The sequence below is a fragment of the Pteronotus mesoamericanus genome, unplaced genomic scaffold (assembly GCF_021234165.1).
Source record: "Pteronotus mesoamericanus isolate MK-2021 breed Mesoamerican mustached bat unplaced genomic scaffold, CSHL_Meso_final contig_1193, whole genome shotgun sequence".
In the NCBI taxonomy this organism is placed as follows: domain Eukaryota; kingdom Metazoa; phylum Chordata; class Mammalia; order Chiroptera; family Mormoopidae; genus Pteronotus; species Pteronotus mesoamericanus.
In genome coordinates, this window is record NW_026555039.1 from 3,044,865 (window position 1) to 3,060,305 (window position 15,441).

Genomic DNA, 15,441 nt, shown 5'->3' on the forward strand with positions numbered 1-15,441 from the left:
GCCCCAGCGCGCCAGCCCACTTCGGGGACCGCAGGTACGGGGTGGGGGAGGCAGACCTCCCCGGCCCGCGGCCTCGGGTTCGCGGCCCCCGGCTTGCCTCGCGCCAGGAGCACGAGCCGCCACGGGTGCTGGCGATGGGCTCCACGCGGCGCAGAGCGCTGCCCGCACCGGTGTCTCCATGCCAGGCTCATGGGGAAGGCGGGTCCCTCGGCTGGGGGATTGCAGGGGAGCCAAAAGAGGCCCTGGAAGGTGCCCTCTGACTCTGGGGACCACGTTGTCTCCCCTCCCCGGGTGTGTGACCCGGACCCGCCCCTCCCGCACCAGCGGGGGCTGCAGGGCCTCCAGGGCCTCCTGAGACCGGGCAGAGGCGCTGGGGCGGACGCGGGCACTCGAGGTCCTGAGACACTTCAGACGACCGCGGGCACACGGGCGCACACTCCCCGCCTGCACTGAGCCCCCGGCCCGTGGGGCCGCCCGACGGAGGAGGGCTTCGTGCTCCTCCTGCCCTCGCCCTGTGTGTGCACGGGCTTGTGGTGACGTGTGGGACCCCCCCCCCGCTCCACTCCGGACCAGGGGGACCCCAGGACACGGCTACCTGATCGCCCTGCATGGGGGGGCCCAGCGCAGGTACCTGTGCCGGTGCGTCCATTCTCCTGTGGTAGGTGGCCTGACAGTGGCCGGTGGCAGCTCCAGCAGGTGACGAATAGGGATGTGGCCCAACACTGGCTGGGCAGCCTATTTATAACAGGCTGGCTTGGCGTGAGGTGTTGGGGAGGTGCCAGCGGCCGGGGGCAGCCACGCCTGCTCTGGGCATGGACGGGGAAGCCTCCGGGGACAGGGACAGGGTCCCTCCGCTGGGCGAGCCTTTCTTGCCCAGCGCCCTGGAAGCGAGGCCTGGGACCGTGGCCCCGCTGGGGACAAGGAGCTGCAGGCTCCGGAGGGAGGAGAGGGCGGCGCTGGGCAGGGACCCCTCGGATGCCCGGCCTGCGCGGCTGAGCAGGTGCCCCCGGCCCGACGCCCAGACCTCCCTCAGGCGGGATTCCCGCTCTGCTGTTCCAGGCAGAGCCACCAGTCCTGGCGCGCCCCCCCCCCCGCCCCGCCCGCCAGGCCTGCTCGGCTCACCCTGCCTGCGCGGAGCCCGGGTGTCTGTGGCCAGGGGATGCCGGTGGGGGGGGGGCTCTGCTCCCAGAACCCAGGTGTCCCCCAGGGCCGGCTGTGCTGGTGGCCTTGGCTCCGGGGAGGGCGGAGGTCAGCACCCTGTGGCTTCGGGAGGGGGAAATCACTCTGGGGGAAAAGCTCACCCCGGACTCACCAGGGTGTGGGGTGAATCACGACCCTGTCACCCACTGGCTGCGACCTTTCCCGAATTCCGCAACCTCCCTGGGCCCATTTCCTCGCAGGCGCAGCGGGGCTGAGGTGCCCGTCCACGCTCAGCCCGAGGCGGGGGCAGCCGACTTCGCCGGCGTGCAGAGCCCCTCCTGGGGCCTGCCTCCGAGCCCTCAGGCTCCGCCAAGGCCTGCGCGCTTTTCCTTTGGGGGGTGGACCATGTGAGTGAGGTGACCGGGGGCCACGGTGCCCCGGGGGGGCCCCTCAGCAGAAGAGGAAGGCCCCAGACCCTCTCGGTAGTGAGAACAAGCGCCGCAAGGTTGCAAAGCCAGTGGTCTGGAGAGGGGCTGCAGGCTCAGACAGCCCCGGTCAGCCAGGGTGGCTTGCAGGGAGCAGGGGCCCCGGTCTTCCTCTGGGGGGGCCCTGGCTGGGGCTCGCGTGTGCTGCCTGCCGGCAGGGACCCATGTCCTGCGGGACTGAGGTCGGGCCTTGTCCAGGCAGGAGACACAAGCTCTCCTTACACTCTCCTAGGGGGGCACCGTGCTTGGGGGCCCGAGGCCAGCAGCTGGGTCCACGACCCTACCCAGGCCACCGGGGAGGGGACAGTGCCTCCGAGAAGGGCTGGGCCTGGGGGCATCGAGGCAAACGCTTCCAGGCTGGTGTCCTGGACGCTGCAGGTGCCTGGCGTCTGGCGGGACCTCTCCGGGTTCCGTGTCCTCCCCTGCAGGTGCCCCGTGTCGGGGGTCGCTCAGAGCTGGCCGAGGGGTGGTTCTGATGCCACAGGAAGTCTGAGCCATGGGCTCTGCAGGTGCCGCTGCAGAGCCACCCCCTCCCCGAGCACCTCCCATGGTGTCATGCGCTGGTTGCCCCGGAGGTGCTGCAGGAGGTGCCCCAGCCGCTGGGGCCGGCCGAGTGTGTCCTGCAGCCTCTGCGGGGCCCCGGGTCTGGCCAGGGTCTCCTGCTGGAGGGGCGGGGCATGTGCACACTTCCGGTGGCCCCTGGCTGGCTCTTCGGTGCCCTGGCCACAGAGCCTCTGCTGGTCAGCGGTGACTGAGACCTTCTGTCCGGCCCTGGGGCAGGGGCAGCAGCCACAGGATGCAGCGTGTTTTCCTGATTCTAACCCTTCCTGGTCTCCTGGCAGCTCCTTGGACACAGTGGGTGGGCCTTTCACTCCGAGTGCTCAGGAGTGGCTGCCGCTGTCCCCTTCTGCCCCTCGGCCAGCGGCGATCCAGCGCGCTCGCTGGCAGGAAGTCCCTCCCGAGGGCTAGCCCCAGCCTCTTCTGCTCCGAGGGCAGCCTTGGGGTTGAGAGCACCCGGTGGCCACGGGCCACCGTCCTCGCTGCCCACTCGTCCCAGCCGCTGAGGCCCCCCAGCTGTGTGGCCAGAGGGCCAGTGGCCGGGGCCTCGCTGACCCGAGGCAGCGTCTGCGCGTCTGGTGGGCTGAGGCGGTGCGGCCTCGGCCGGATCTGCTGGTCACCCGGTCTCAGGCAGCTTCGCCCTGGGGCGCTTGGTGAGCGGCGGGCTGGGGGCTGACGCTGGGGGTTCTGTGCTGCGTCATGGCCTGTGCCTGCAGGTGCGGGTGGGTGTGTGCCAGGCACACTGAGCTCGAACCTCGGGGTGCCCCAGGGGCGGCCCCGCTTACGTAACTTTCCCCAGGCTGAGAACAGCCGGCCCCGCCCTGCTTGGGGATGGCCGGCTCTGTGGAGGAGGCAGAGGAGTGGAGGCAAGAGGCTCAGATGTTTTCTGGATGCGGCAGCAGGAGGCAGAGCCTGGGGGGCCCCCTGCCTCCAGGAAGGAAGGAAGGAAGGACGTGCAGGCCGAGCGAGCAGGCTGGATTCCCGCGGGCTGACTCGCCTGGGCGGGCTGAGGGACGATGCGCAGGCGGGTCCTGCCCAGGGCCTGGGCAGCCCTGCAGCCGCTGCTCAGAGCCTGTCCCAGGTCCTGGAGGCACCGGACGCGGGGGAGCGTGGCTGCCCACCCGCCCTCTGCCTGAGGTCGCAGCTGGACCTGCCGGTGCTCGGTGCCCACGGTCAGGCGTCGCGTGGTCAGCCAGCCTACCCCGGGAGGCTGCCGGGGGTGTGGCTGAAGGGCGAGGAGCTGGGGTTCGAAGCGCAGCCCTGCTTCCCAGAGCGATGTGGCCCTGAACGGCAGTGGCCTCTCGGGGGATCTGTCCAGGCCGACAACCACCGCCGGCACCACCTGTGGGGGGGCGCCCTGGTGGGGGACATGGCCCTGTTCTGGGCTGCCCCTGGAGCGGGTATGGTGGGCAGTGCGCTGGCCTACCCAGCCTCCCCCTCCCCAGACACCCACCGTCCCACCCCCACCCGTCTGCCGTCTTCCCCTCTCTCCAGACATTCCCGTGTGGCAGACGGAGGCGGAGAGGGTTCTGGGCACTGCCGTCTGGGAACAGCGCCCTCCCCTCCAGACCCCCACCTCCCCCGCTTGCCGTCTCAGCCCCCCTCACGGGACGGGGTCGCCAAGAGCTGCCTCCCCTTCCCCTAGGGCCAGGGCGGGGACCGTGGGAACGGAAAGCGAGCCTCAGTGTCACGTCCACGGGCGCATAATGTCCCCATTCATGGGCTGGGTGGAAAATTCGGCCGGGAAACAGCGGAAGTATTTTTACGAGAATGGCTCTCCCCATGGGCAGGGGCTGGGCAGGCTTGCCCACGGCGCACCCCACCTGGCATAGGTTCCGGCAGAGGCCGGACACGGGGCGCCCAGGACTTGACTCTCGGGGGCTCTGGGCCAGTTGGGTCACTGATGGGCTGGGGTCCCCTGTTAAGTGGGCAGAAGTCTGAGAACTGGGCCCCGGGCCGAACTGGGCCGGTCCTTGGGAAGGTGGCGGCGGGTGGGAGTTGGGTCCTGGTGGCACAAGGCGGGGCTCCTGTCGGCACCGCCGGGGTCACCCTTCATCTGGGCCTGTCTTTCTCCGGATGGGGCGCCCCCCTCTGGGCCGGAAACCCCGTGGCCCCGAGTCTAGGGGAGAAGAGAGCACGGGGTGTGTGGGGCCTGGGACCACTGCGGGCAATATCTGCCCCCGACACTCTTCCGCCGGGCGGGGATATGGCCGAGGGATGCAAGGGAGGGCAACGGCAACCCGGCTACACCTGCTAAGGGGACTCAGGACAACTCCGCGGCGCCGCCTGCCAGCGCGCACGCGCCGACGATTTCCTTCTCCTGCCTCGTCCGACGGAGTTGCCGGCCAGTGCGCACGCGCTGAGTTCCTAGCGCGCGCGGCGGAAGGCAGCAGTGGGACGCGGGTTAAGTCCTCCCGGCCGCCTAGAGCGGCCGCCCCAGCGAGCAGCGCACCGGAACCGGAAATGAGAATGGCTCCGCCTCGCGAACGGCCATCTTGGAAGCTGAGGCGGCTGGGGCGGCTGAGGCGGCTGAAGCGGCGGCGGCGGTGCTGCTGCTGTACCGCGCGGGCCACGGTCTCCGCTCCCTGCTCCGGCCTCGACCACGGCGAGCCTGAGCGCGGCGGCGGCCCACGCGCGGCGACGGGAAGAGGTGAGTGCGCGCCGCGGGACTGCGCCGGCGCCTCGGCCTCGCGTCCCACCCGTCGGAGCCGGCCCGAGCGGGGCGCGGGGCCCCTGCACGGCCCGTTCCCCCCGGTCCGCCGCTCGCGGGCTCCGGCCCGGAGCTTCCGTGCGCAGAACCCGCGGTCGGTTACGGCGGGGCGCCCGGGGTCCCTGCCGGGGCGGCGCTGCGGCCCGCCTGGACGTGGGGCCGGCCGGCCGCACGGTGGGTCTCCCGCGGGGCGGGCCCTGCCGGGACGAGCCGGCGCGGGGCTGGGTGTGGAGCTGCGTCCCGGGAGCCCGTTGGGGCGGGGGCGGTGCTGTTCAGCCCGCCGTCGCTCCGCCCTGGGCAGTTAGCACCCCGACCGGCTCGCGGAGGCCCCGGGGCGAGGGCGCCTGGGCTGTGCCCCGCGGGCGGCGGGCGCGGGGCGCCGGCGGCGGGAGCGGGAGTCGGGCCCGAGGCCGGCCGCCCGTCCTCCTCCGCCGGGGGCCTGCGTCGCCTCGCTCTCTGGCCCCGCGGGGACCCCGGTCCCTTCTCCAGTTAACGCCCCTCGCGCGGCCTGGGATCGAATGCCGCTCCCGGCCCCTGGCGGGTCTGCGCGAAGCCGCTGCCCAGGCCCCGCCGGGCGCGGGCGCCGTGCACTCCCCGCGGGGACACCGGCGTCCTCCGCGCCGGGCCTGCGGTTACTCGGCCGCGCCGAGCCTGGTGGCAGGTCTGTTCTCGGGCAGGTCGCCGGGCCCTGTCCAGCCGGTGGGGCGGCCCTGGCCGAGTCCTGGGCGCGGACGCGTCACGTGCGTGGGATCGGCCGGCCAAGGTCCCCGCCACGCGGGCGCGGGCGGGAGGGGTGCCGCCGGGGGCGGGGCCGGTGCTCGTCCTTCGCCCGCGCCCCGGCCTCGCTCGCCGTGGACACCCGGGGGAGCCGGCTGGCCGCGAGCCGCGGGGTCCTGGGTGAGGCCCGGAGTGAGCCGAGCGGTTGAGTCGTGACTGATTTTAAAGATTATGGCCTGGGAGCCACGACCGGAGGGAAGTTCAAGTTAGTGCCCGGCCAGGCCTGGCCACTTCCACCTGGCGTGGTTGTCCCCTAAGGCGGCCACCTAGCACGGGGTGTCTGCGTTGTCCGGCCCTGGGTCACGTGCGTGGCAGAGCCGTAACTTCAGGGTCAACGTTTAAAAGGAACAGAAAACGCCCGTGGTGGCTCTGCTCTTGGGTGTTGCCGTGTTTGCTGCTGGGTGTTGGCCCCGCTGAGCCGCCTGGCCGGGGGGCGGGGGGCGGGGGCGGGGCTGGGGCTGCCCGGAGCCCAGGGTCTCTGCCGGGGCCCTGCGTGAGGCCGGGGCTCTGGAAGCCCGGGAGGGGCAGCAGCGGAGGCCTCTGACCAGCAGGGCGGGGAGGCCGGGACGGCCCTGGCGGGAAGCGGCCGAATGCTGAGCCTGAGAGGGGTTTGGGCCTCAGGCGGCTGGGCCTCGGGAGCAGGGGCGCTGCCCCCTTCTGTTGGGCTGTTGGAGGGGGCAGTTCTTGCAGGGCTGTGACCAGAGCTGCCCTGGCAACGTTGAGACTCATGTCCAAGACGGACTGAGACGGAGACACGAGCAGCCAGGAGGCCGGTGGGAGGTTGCTGGGGTCGCGACGGGAAGAGTAGTGGGGCCCTGTGTCCGCGTGAGTGGGGGGGCGGGCAGGGCCCTGGGGGTGAGGGGCTCCGGAGCGAGGAGCAGGGTGGGCGACGGCACACACGGGGGCCTGTGACCCCACTGAGCTGGTTGCCCCGTGGGGATGGCGCCCGGGGAGGGCTCGGCCAGGCACAGGGCAGGAGGCGCCACCCTCTGCGAGGAGGGGGTGTGGCGGCTGAGGCTGGTGTCCCCCGGGACCCAAACGTGCGAGGGCCCGAGAGTGAGGAGGGGCAGGCGTGGGGCAGGGGTGACTTGCAGGTTCCTACGGGCAGGGAGGTCAGGGTGCAGAGCGAGCCTGGCCACCCACGTGCGGTGCAGTGGCAAGACAGCAGTGGGGAGCGCTGAGGTGGGAGCGGGGTGGGCGTGGCTGCTCCTCCGCTGCCCACACCCCACCTGCCACCACGGGCCGGGGCGCCCCCTCCGCCTTCCAGACCCCGCACACCCGACGAGTCCTCGTCTCTGTCGTGTGTGGAACAGTGGCTGCCACGCTTCACGGTCAGCACCGCGGCTCTCTCCAGGTTACGAGGAACTCTAGCAGGGCTGGAGCCGCGCTGGGGCCTGTGAGAGTGGGGCGTCCCGGCTCCCCGCCAGCCCGCACTCTGCCTCTGGAGCAGAGCTGAAGTGACCCGGGCCACGCGGCTTCTCTTGCATCGTGGCCGTTGCCTCACTCCTAGTCCCCAGCCTTCGGTGCTGTCCTGCCCGGGTCTGTCCCTCCCACCTCCTCCTGTCTGTCCCCTGCTGTCCCATCCATCCTGTGCTGAACCAGCAAGTGGCCCTTCCCACAGAAGGTCTGATGCACCTGAAGGCGTGGGCCTGAGACCCTCTGAGCGCGATGCGGCAGCCTGGCTGGCTTCGGTGGCCACCGCGCCCTGGGGCTCCTGCGGCGGTGCCCCGGTGTGGTTCCTGGGCGCAGTGCTTTCTTAGGCCTTCTCCCTGCAAGGCTTTCCTGCCTGCTTAGCCCGGCACACGCGCCTGAGTCTTTCCAGGGTCCCCTGTCTCGCGCAGGTCTCGGAGGGAGGCGCTTTGCTCCCCGTCCTTCCCCGCACTGTGACGTGGAGAACGTGCTGGGGATGTGGCAGTGGGCTTCCGCGGGGGTCGCTGGAGGCGCGCCCCCCCATGCCGTGGCGTCGCAGAGCGCAGAGTGGGGGCGCTGTGCGCCGTCGCCTGGGGTCTGCTCCGGGCGTCAGACACTTCCGCCCACAAGCATTTGAAAGTGGATCAGGTGTTTAAAAAGAATCTGCACCCAAGTGAAGGTCATGGCGGAGCAGGTGCGGAAGGCGAGTCTGCGAGGCCTTTGGGCCTGAGTGGGGCGAGTCTGGCGGCTCGCGGGCCTCAGTCGGGGCCTACGGGCAGGCTCTGGGGGGCCGAGGTGCTGTGTCCTTTCCCTTGTGAACCTGCGAGTTTACTTTCAACAGATGAGCAACAACAGCAACAAGAGAGCGCCGACGACAGCCACTCAGCGACTGAAGCAGGACTACCTTCGAATTAAGAAAGACCCGGTGCCTTACATCTGTGCCGAGCCCCTCCCCTCCAACATTCTGGAATGGTGAGCTCTGCGCCTTCAGCCGCCCGCACTGCCTGTCGCCCGGCTGCCCCGCGGGCCGGCTGCGGGCCTGGGTGCTCCCGTTGCGGTGCTTGGGAAGGGTGCCCGTCCTGCCTGAGAGGTTGGTGGGCGTCATGAGGCCTGCAGACGCTCACAGTGGACGGCAGCCGGGACAGCACAACGGCTTGACCTTGACCCCTGCATGCTGGGTTGGAAGGGGTCCTTCCTTCCTGGGCCAGGGTTGGGTCTGGGGGACCCAGCGGGGAGGCCTTGGTGCAGGCCTCAGAGCTGTTGGAGGAGAAGCTGTGGTCCAGCCCCTCCTCCTCTGCTCTTCTCCGTGGGCTTTGCAAAGCTGCCTGTCCAGCCTTGGGGAGTCCGTGAAGGGGTGGGGGGCCAGAGATACCGCCCCTGGCGCTGGCCCAGGTCCTGACGTGGCGGGGGGGCTGTGCCTTCCGAACAGGTGCTTCATGGTAACCCCCTCGCTGCATCGCAGTTCGGGGTCAGGAGGCCGCACGTCTGCAGAGCCGCTGCCCTGGCCAGGTTGGCTGGTGGTTTCGTGAGAAGGAAGGTGTAGGCTAAGATGTTACGAAGTATTTTCTCTTGAAAGCGTATTTTACATTCAGATTTTTAAAAGTAGTTAATTTTTTTTTTTTTTAACCCAGAGGAAAGAGATTTAACTGAGTTAAAAAAAAAATTTCCAGATGCGACAGGTGTTCAAGGGTTTTGGGCCCCCCTTCCTGGGCTCACAGACAAGGCCAGCGCTAGCAGGTAGGGGCGGTTCTCAGGGCGATATGGGCCTCAGCAAGTGAGAGGATGGCAGAGCTCTCCCTGCCCCCGCCACAACAAAAACCAGGTGTGACCCCAGGGCAGTCTCAGGGATCCCTCCCTGCATAGAGACGAGGTCCCCAGATTCAGTCATTTGCTGGGAGGACCTGCTGCTAAGGTTTATCAGTGAAAACACACAGTAAATCAGCAGGGGAAAAGGCACAGGGGCAGAGTCCATTGCAGACCAGGCACGGCTCCCCGTGGCCCTGGACTCACGCGGGACCGCGCGCTTGAGGTGCTGTCCACCCAGGGAGCCTGGCAGAGCCCCAGTGCCCGGGGTTCTTACTGGGGCAGGGCTCGTGGGCACTCTGGCCTGACACCCGCCCGAATTCCAGACCCCCCACCCCGCAGGAACGCAGGCTCCCTCAGCAGAGCCGGCACTGGCCACGGGGAGGGCCACGGTGCCAGGCCGCAGAGCGGGGCGGGGGGCAGGGGGTGATGTGCCACCGGCCTCACCCGGTGACCCCAGCGCTGCCGGGCTCTGCGCACCTGGGCGTTCCTGCTCCCGTGGTCTCCCAGTGGCAGGGGTGGCGGGGCAGGGCCACGTTCAGGCCACAGATCTGGGTGTGTCCTGTGCTCGCCTCCCAGGGCTGTGCCTGGTCCGCTGACACAGGATCACCCCCCGCCCCCGCCCCCTCGTGAGTGAAATGTATCAGGCAGCAGATAGCAGGTGTCTGATCTGCTTGTTAACGCGTGTGCGTGTGTCTGTCCTGGTGGGAGGAGGTGTTGGGAGGCACCGTGTGTGCAGCTGTGTGCGGTCTGGCATTTCTGCCTCACTCACTTCCACTTTCTCTCTTGTGCTTTCCCCTCGTGTTTGAACACCGGCAAGTCCAGACACCACTTGGGGTCGAGCCGTAAGCCCCCATTACTGGCGCACGGCGCGGGGGCACGCGCGCCCCTGGGCCCTGCGTACGGGCTGTGGGGCCAGCCCTGCCTGTCCCAGCTGCTCCTGCGCAGGGGCGGCTCCTCTGAGGCTGCGTCTGGTTCTTGTGGGGCGTCAACCCCGGGCGACACAGCCGTCTCGGGTCCCCGGCTGTGCCCCGTCCGGAGTTCTGCCCGCTGAGAAATACAGACTTTCAGGTGCTGTTCAAGAAGGTTGTGAAATTAAATGTGTAAACGTGTTCAGTGGACGTGACTGGGTACAGAGAGTTAACGCTCGTGTTGTGGAGACAGTGCTTTGTGGGAAACCGAGAAGGGACGGCCTCCGTCACAGAGCGACTACGGCATCGGCCGCCAGAGCCCGAAGGGCTTCGAGGGGCCCTGCGGGTCGGCCCTTGACCTTCAGAGCTCTCAGGCTGAAGGCTTGTGAAGGTTCGGTGTCGGTGGACCTGCAAACCCCCGGCCTTGAGTGGCTCAGGTTTGGGGGAGTTCGCCACCCACAAAGCCCGCTGATCTCTCTCTCTCCCTCAGGCACTATGTGGTCCGAGGCCCTGAGACAACCCCGTACGAAGGTAAGTCGCCCGGAGTCAGGGCGGGGCAGGTTTGTGCCCTGAGTAGATCTTGCCTGTTACGTGCAAGACGTAACCAGTGTCCTTTCCATGTTGGACTTGCTTGGGACTCATCCTGGTGTTTCCCCAAGTCCTGGCGGTGTTGGCTTCGTGGTCGGTTTTTGCCTGTGTGTTGTGGGGGGACCATCTGTAAGTGCGGGGGTTGTGCTGAGTCTCCCTGGTCGGCGGGGTCAGGGCCGGGTGAGCAGCAGAGCACACCGGGCTCTCCCGCCGCCTCCGAAGGCGTGTGCTGTTGAGGGGGAGATGGGTGTACTGGCGGCTCTCGGGCGAGTCCTGCCGGCTTGGCGATGGGCCCCTGGCGCGCGCGCACAGGGCGCCGAGGCGTCGGAGGCCCCAGGGCCCGGCCCTGGCGCAGCTGGGCACCTCCACGCTCCTGACGCCGGCCTGCGGGAGCCGCCCGGGGCCCTGGCATCAGGTCCAGAGTAGAACGGGGCTGTCAGCCAGCCATTGCCTTGGTAGGGACGGGAGTTGTGGCCAGGCCAGGCCGGCCCGGAGCAGCTGTGGCCAGGGGGGCAGCGCCGCCAGCTCTCCAGCCGCTGGGCCCCGCCTCGAGGCGGCTGGAGCGGCGTGGGGGTGCCTGCGGGTTCGCTGGCAGAGCCCTGCAGTCACAAAGGAGGCGCGAGAGCCGTTGGGCGTCAGAGTCGCCGGCCGCTGTGGGGGAGGAAGGCCCTGCTCTCCTGCAGGTCCTTGGGCAGGGGCGTCGCCAGTCTCACTGGACTTCTCTGCGGCCCAGGGTCCCCGCTCTGGGGGGACCTGTCCCCGGAAACGCATGTGCAGGAGACCTGCAGGGTGGGCGTCGCTGGAACTGGGAGCGTCCCAGGGCCCAGCAGCCGGGCGTAGGCTTGCGACGGCCCTGTGCAGGCAGGTTCCTCACCGCGTGGCCGAGGCCGCTTCAGAGCTGCCCGTCCCCCTGCAGCGCAGCGCGGGCCCGCCCCCTGCTGGCTGCTCTCGGCAGGGCCTCCGGGGGGCCGCGCTCTGGGCTCTGTGTCTGGGCCCGGTGGACCCTCACAGTGTGACTCTGCCTCCCCTTTTCTTTTTCCGCGGCTCCTGGGCCTTTCCCGGTCCCCCACCCGCTTCTCCCACCCCCACTGCTTGTTGCTGCCCGGCCCACACCGCCCTGCTGACCCCAGCAGGGCCAGTCCCTGCAGGTCACGGTGGCTTCCGCGGGTCCCGCGCTGCCGGGCTCCTCCCAGGTCGGTCTGCAGGCTCCACCCGATCCCATCCTACCCTTTCAGAGCTTGTGGTGGACACGCACAAGTTTATAGTGAAACTTTCATTCTGAAATGGACGTGGGAAGGCCAAGGACCCAGCCGCAGCCTTAAAAAGGGAGAAGTGGGAGGCGCCCTCTTGCCTGCTGACTTGCATCTGGAGGGAGAGGCGCAGGGACAGGACAGGGTGGGGGCACGGGGCTGTCGCCCGAGTGGCAGAAGCCATTGGGGGGCGCCCTGCCGCCCGCCTGCGCGGCCCCTCCTGTCCCAGTTCCGTACACCCAGGCCCCGCAGTGCTGGGTGCGGGCCCCTGGCACGGGCTCCGTGCTCCTGGCGCCCGTCCTCTTCCCGCCCTCGGGGCCGCCTCCCGAGACCCCCCAGCCCCCGCTCTGCGCGCAGGCTGCGCAGCTCGCTGTGGGCCGCCGCCCTGAGCCTCCGCTGTCCGCCCTTCGCTCCTGCGCAGGATCCTGCGGGGGGCCGGGGGCGGCCGGCTCTCGCCCGTGGTGGTTCCCCACGCACTGGGCCGGGGGACGCTGGGTCAGTGCATGTGCTTAGAGTTCGGTTTTATTATTTTTTTTCTTTAAGGTTTCGCTTATTTCTAGAGAGAGGAGGAGGGAGGGAGAAAAACGTCAGAGTGTGAGAGAGATTATGGATCAGTTGCTTCTGGCACAACCCCCACCGGAGACCCGCCCACAACCCAGGCCTGTGCCCTGACCAAGAATCAAACCGGCGACCTTCCGGTTCGCAGGCTGGCGCCCAATCCAGTGAACCGCAGCAGCCAGGGCTTGGGCTGTTCTGGGTGATCTTAAGTGGGCGTCGGCTCTGAGCGCCAGGTCACGTGCCTGTCGGTGGCTGGCAGGCTTGCCCGCCTGTTGAGCTGGCCCCTCCCGTGACACGGGGAGTGGAAGGGCCAGCGGTCGCACGAGGCGGCCGGGGCGCTGCGGCCACACGGGTGCTGGCAGGCCTTACTCCGGACGGGTCTGGGGCAGAGCCCTGTGGGGGCGGGGGCCCTGCCTGGGCCGCGGGCAGGGCCGCGCTCCTCCAGCCTCGCCGCGTGTGCACACGGGCGCGCACGCAGGCCCCCCGTCCGGGGTGGCCCCGAGACCCTGCGCTTCTGGCAAGCTCCGGGGCTGCCCGCGAGCAGCAGGGTGGAGGCGGTGAGGCCCGTCGCGCTCTGGGTCGGCTGGCAGGTGGGGCTGACAGGGTTCGATGGCGGAGCAGGTGTGGCGGGGGCGGGGGACCCCCGATTTTGGTCTGCACGATGGAGGGGGTGGAGTGGCAGTCGGGGGGGAGCAGCAGGAAAGCCTCTCGGACCCTCCGGGATGTCGGTCCGCAGTCGGGAGGAGGGGTCCAGGGGTCTGGGCAGAGGTGCCACCTGGAGTCGTACAGTCCGCCCCGCGTCGCGGGGGCCCCGGGGGCGAGCTGGAGGCGCCGGAAGGCCGGTGCTGGGGGTGAGGGGGGCAGGAGGCCAGGCAGGGCGGGGCTTCGGGGGGCAGGGGCAGGAGAGGCCACGAGGCCTGAGAGGTGGCCGCACCGCAGCGGGGCGGTCTGGGGGCCGAGGGAGAAGGCGACGTGGGGAGACGGCAGCCCGGGCGTTGTGCACAGCGGGTGCAGGTGGCAGGAAGTGGACGGTGTGGGGATTGAATGAGGGTTTGTTTCGAGTCACGTTTAAGGTGGGAGAAGTGGCGGTTTGCCTGCTGCGGGGCGTAGTTGGGTGGCAGAGGAATGGCTCGTGTAGGGCGGGGGCCTGGGGGGGCAGCGAGGGCTCTGCTGCAGGGGAGGGACCGGGGTGGAGACTGGGCCTGTGCAGAACGAGGTGCGGAGCCGCGGGGGCCGAGCCCACAGAGGGTCCCGGAGGTGGGCAGGTGAGCGTGAGGCGGGGGGCCTGTGGGACGGGGCGGGGTGCAGGCTGGAGACCCAGGAGTTGCTCTGGGCTGTGACGGGGTGCTCTCTCTGTTTCAATACAGGCGGCTATTACCACGGAAAACTAATTTTTCCCAGAGAATTTCCCTTTAAACCTCCTAGTATTTATATGATAACCCCCAATGGAAGATTCAAGTGCAATACAAGGTAAGGCGTCTCTGCCCTGCTGCGGGGGCGTGGCCAGGGCCAGGACGAGCACGTGCCCTGCTGAGCGGGCCCCTCTCTGCAGGCTGTGTCTTTCCATCACGGACTTCCACCCGGACACGTGGAACCCGGCCTGGTCCGTCTCCACCATCCTGACCGGGCTCCTGAGCTTCATGGTGGAGAAGGGCCCCACCCTGGGCAGCATCGAGACATCGGACTTCACGGTGAGGGGCAGGGAGCACGCTGGCGTGGGGGGCTCCTGCCCGTGTCCTGCTCCCCAAGCCCTGAGGCGCCCGCGGGCCCGGCGTTCTCTTCGGCCCGCCGAGCTTCCTGGGCAGCCCTGCGGGACCGTTCACGGCACCTGCTCTGTTGTCTGGTCGGCTGGCTTTTATTTTTCTGTTGATGAAGTGAGAATCCAGTTTACTGTCGTCCACTGATGATGATGGAGCCACAGATGAGCTCCATTATCTGCGACTAAATTAGCTCGTCATGAAGAGTAAGCGTGTCCGTGTGTCCAGCAGCGTGAAGACGGCAGCCCTTGGCTATAAAGTCATCTGCTTTTAGACGTTTACATAATTGAGATTAGCCTTTGGGCTGACATTTTCTTTCTTTTTTTTCTAGAAAAGACAGCTTGCTGCCCAGAGTTTAGCGTTTAACCTAAAAGACAAAGTCTTCTGTGAACTGTTCCCCGAGGTCGTGGAGGTGAGAGCGGGAGCCGGCAGTTTGGCTTCTCCAGGTCGGAAACACTGTCGGACTCGGTTCTTCCCAGAGGGACACGTCCCGCAGGCAGAGCACACAAAAGGGCGCCTGTCCCCGCAGGGCTGTAGACGCCACAGGCCAGGCGCCCGGGAGCTGTGGGGGTGGGCCTGGGAGAGGTCGGGGGTCGCTGAGACGGCCTGCGCAGACCGAGGCCATAGCCGCGTGTCCCTCGAGCCTGGCACAGCGCTGGGCCTGTGAGGTGCAGGTTGGGTGACTGGGCAAGTCCCTTTTCCTCCACATCCGTAAAACAGGGCGGTGCCAGGACTGAACCCACAGCAGCCACCCAGGGGGTCTGGGGGGGAGGGGGGCACAGGACCTGCCGTGGTCCTGGGGGGCTGGTTTGCTAGACCCCCTTTGTCTCTCGCTGTTTCCTCTCAGGAGATTAAACAGAAGCAGAAAGCACAAGACGAGCTCAGCAGCAGACCGCAGGCGCTCCCCCTCCCCGACGTGGTCCCAGACGGGGACGCGCACCACGGCCCGAACGGGCTTCAGCTGCTCAACGGGCACGCGCCGGGCGCCGGGCCGCACCTGGCGGGGCTGCAGCAGGCCAACCGGCACCACGGACTCCTGGGCGGCGCCCTGGCGAACTTGTTTGTTATCGTCGGGTTTGCGGCCTTCGCCTACACGGTCAAGTACGTGCTGAGAAGCATAGCCCAGGAGTGAGCCGCACGCCGTGACCTCTAGGGGGTCAAATACGAGGGACGCCGGGCCCGGGCTAGACACTGGCTGGCTGGACGCACCGCACCGTCGGCGCAGGGCGGACCCGCCTGACTCCTGGGGTTAGCTTTTTAGAACCTGTTGAGAGGAAAACAAGAACAACCGCGTGTGTGGTTTGGATGTGGAGCGCTCAGACACGGGTGCCGGCCCCCGTCCTCGCCCGGGGGCTCGGGGGTCGAGGAGGAGGGGCCTCACGCTTTGGTTTTATACCGCATCTCCTGTATTGTCTTTTGGACCTGTTTTAGTAAATCTGTTTTTCATTTTATAGATTTGGTCACTTAAAAATACAAAACTCAATGCCTATCAAA

At 68.4% G+C, this 15,441-nt stretch overlaps 1 protein-coding gene across 1 annotated transcript; it reads left to right on the forward strand.

The window, feature by feature from the left end:
* Positions 1-4,686: 4,686 nt before the first annotated feature.
* Positions 4,687-15,441, forward strand: UBE2J2 (ubiquitin conjugating enzyme E2 J2). The gene is made up of 7 exons (XM_054584398.1): positions 4,687-4,833; positions 7,922-8,052; positions 10,285-10,325; positions 13,558-13,660; positions 13,743-13,881; positions 14,279-14,359; positions 14,795-15,441. The coding sequence occupies exons 2-7, from the start codon at positions 7,922-7,924 to the stop codon at positions 15,077-15,079; spliced, it is 780 nt and encodes a 259-aa protein (XP_054440373.1). The 5' UTR covers positions 4,687-4,833; the 3' UTR covers positions 15,080-15,441.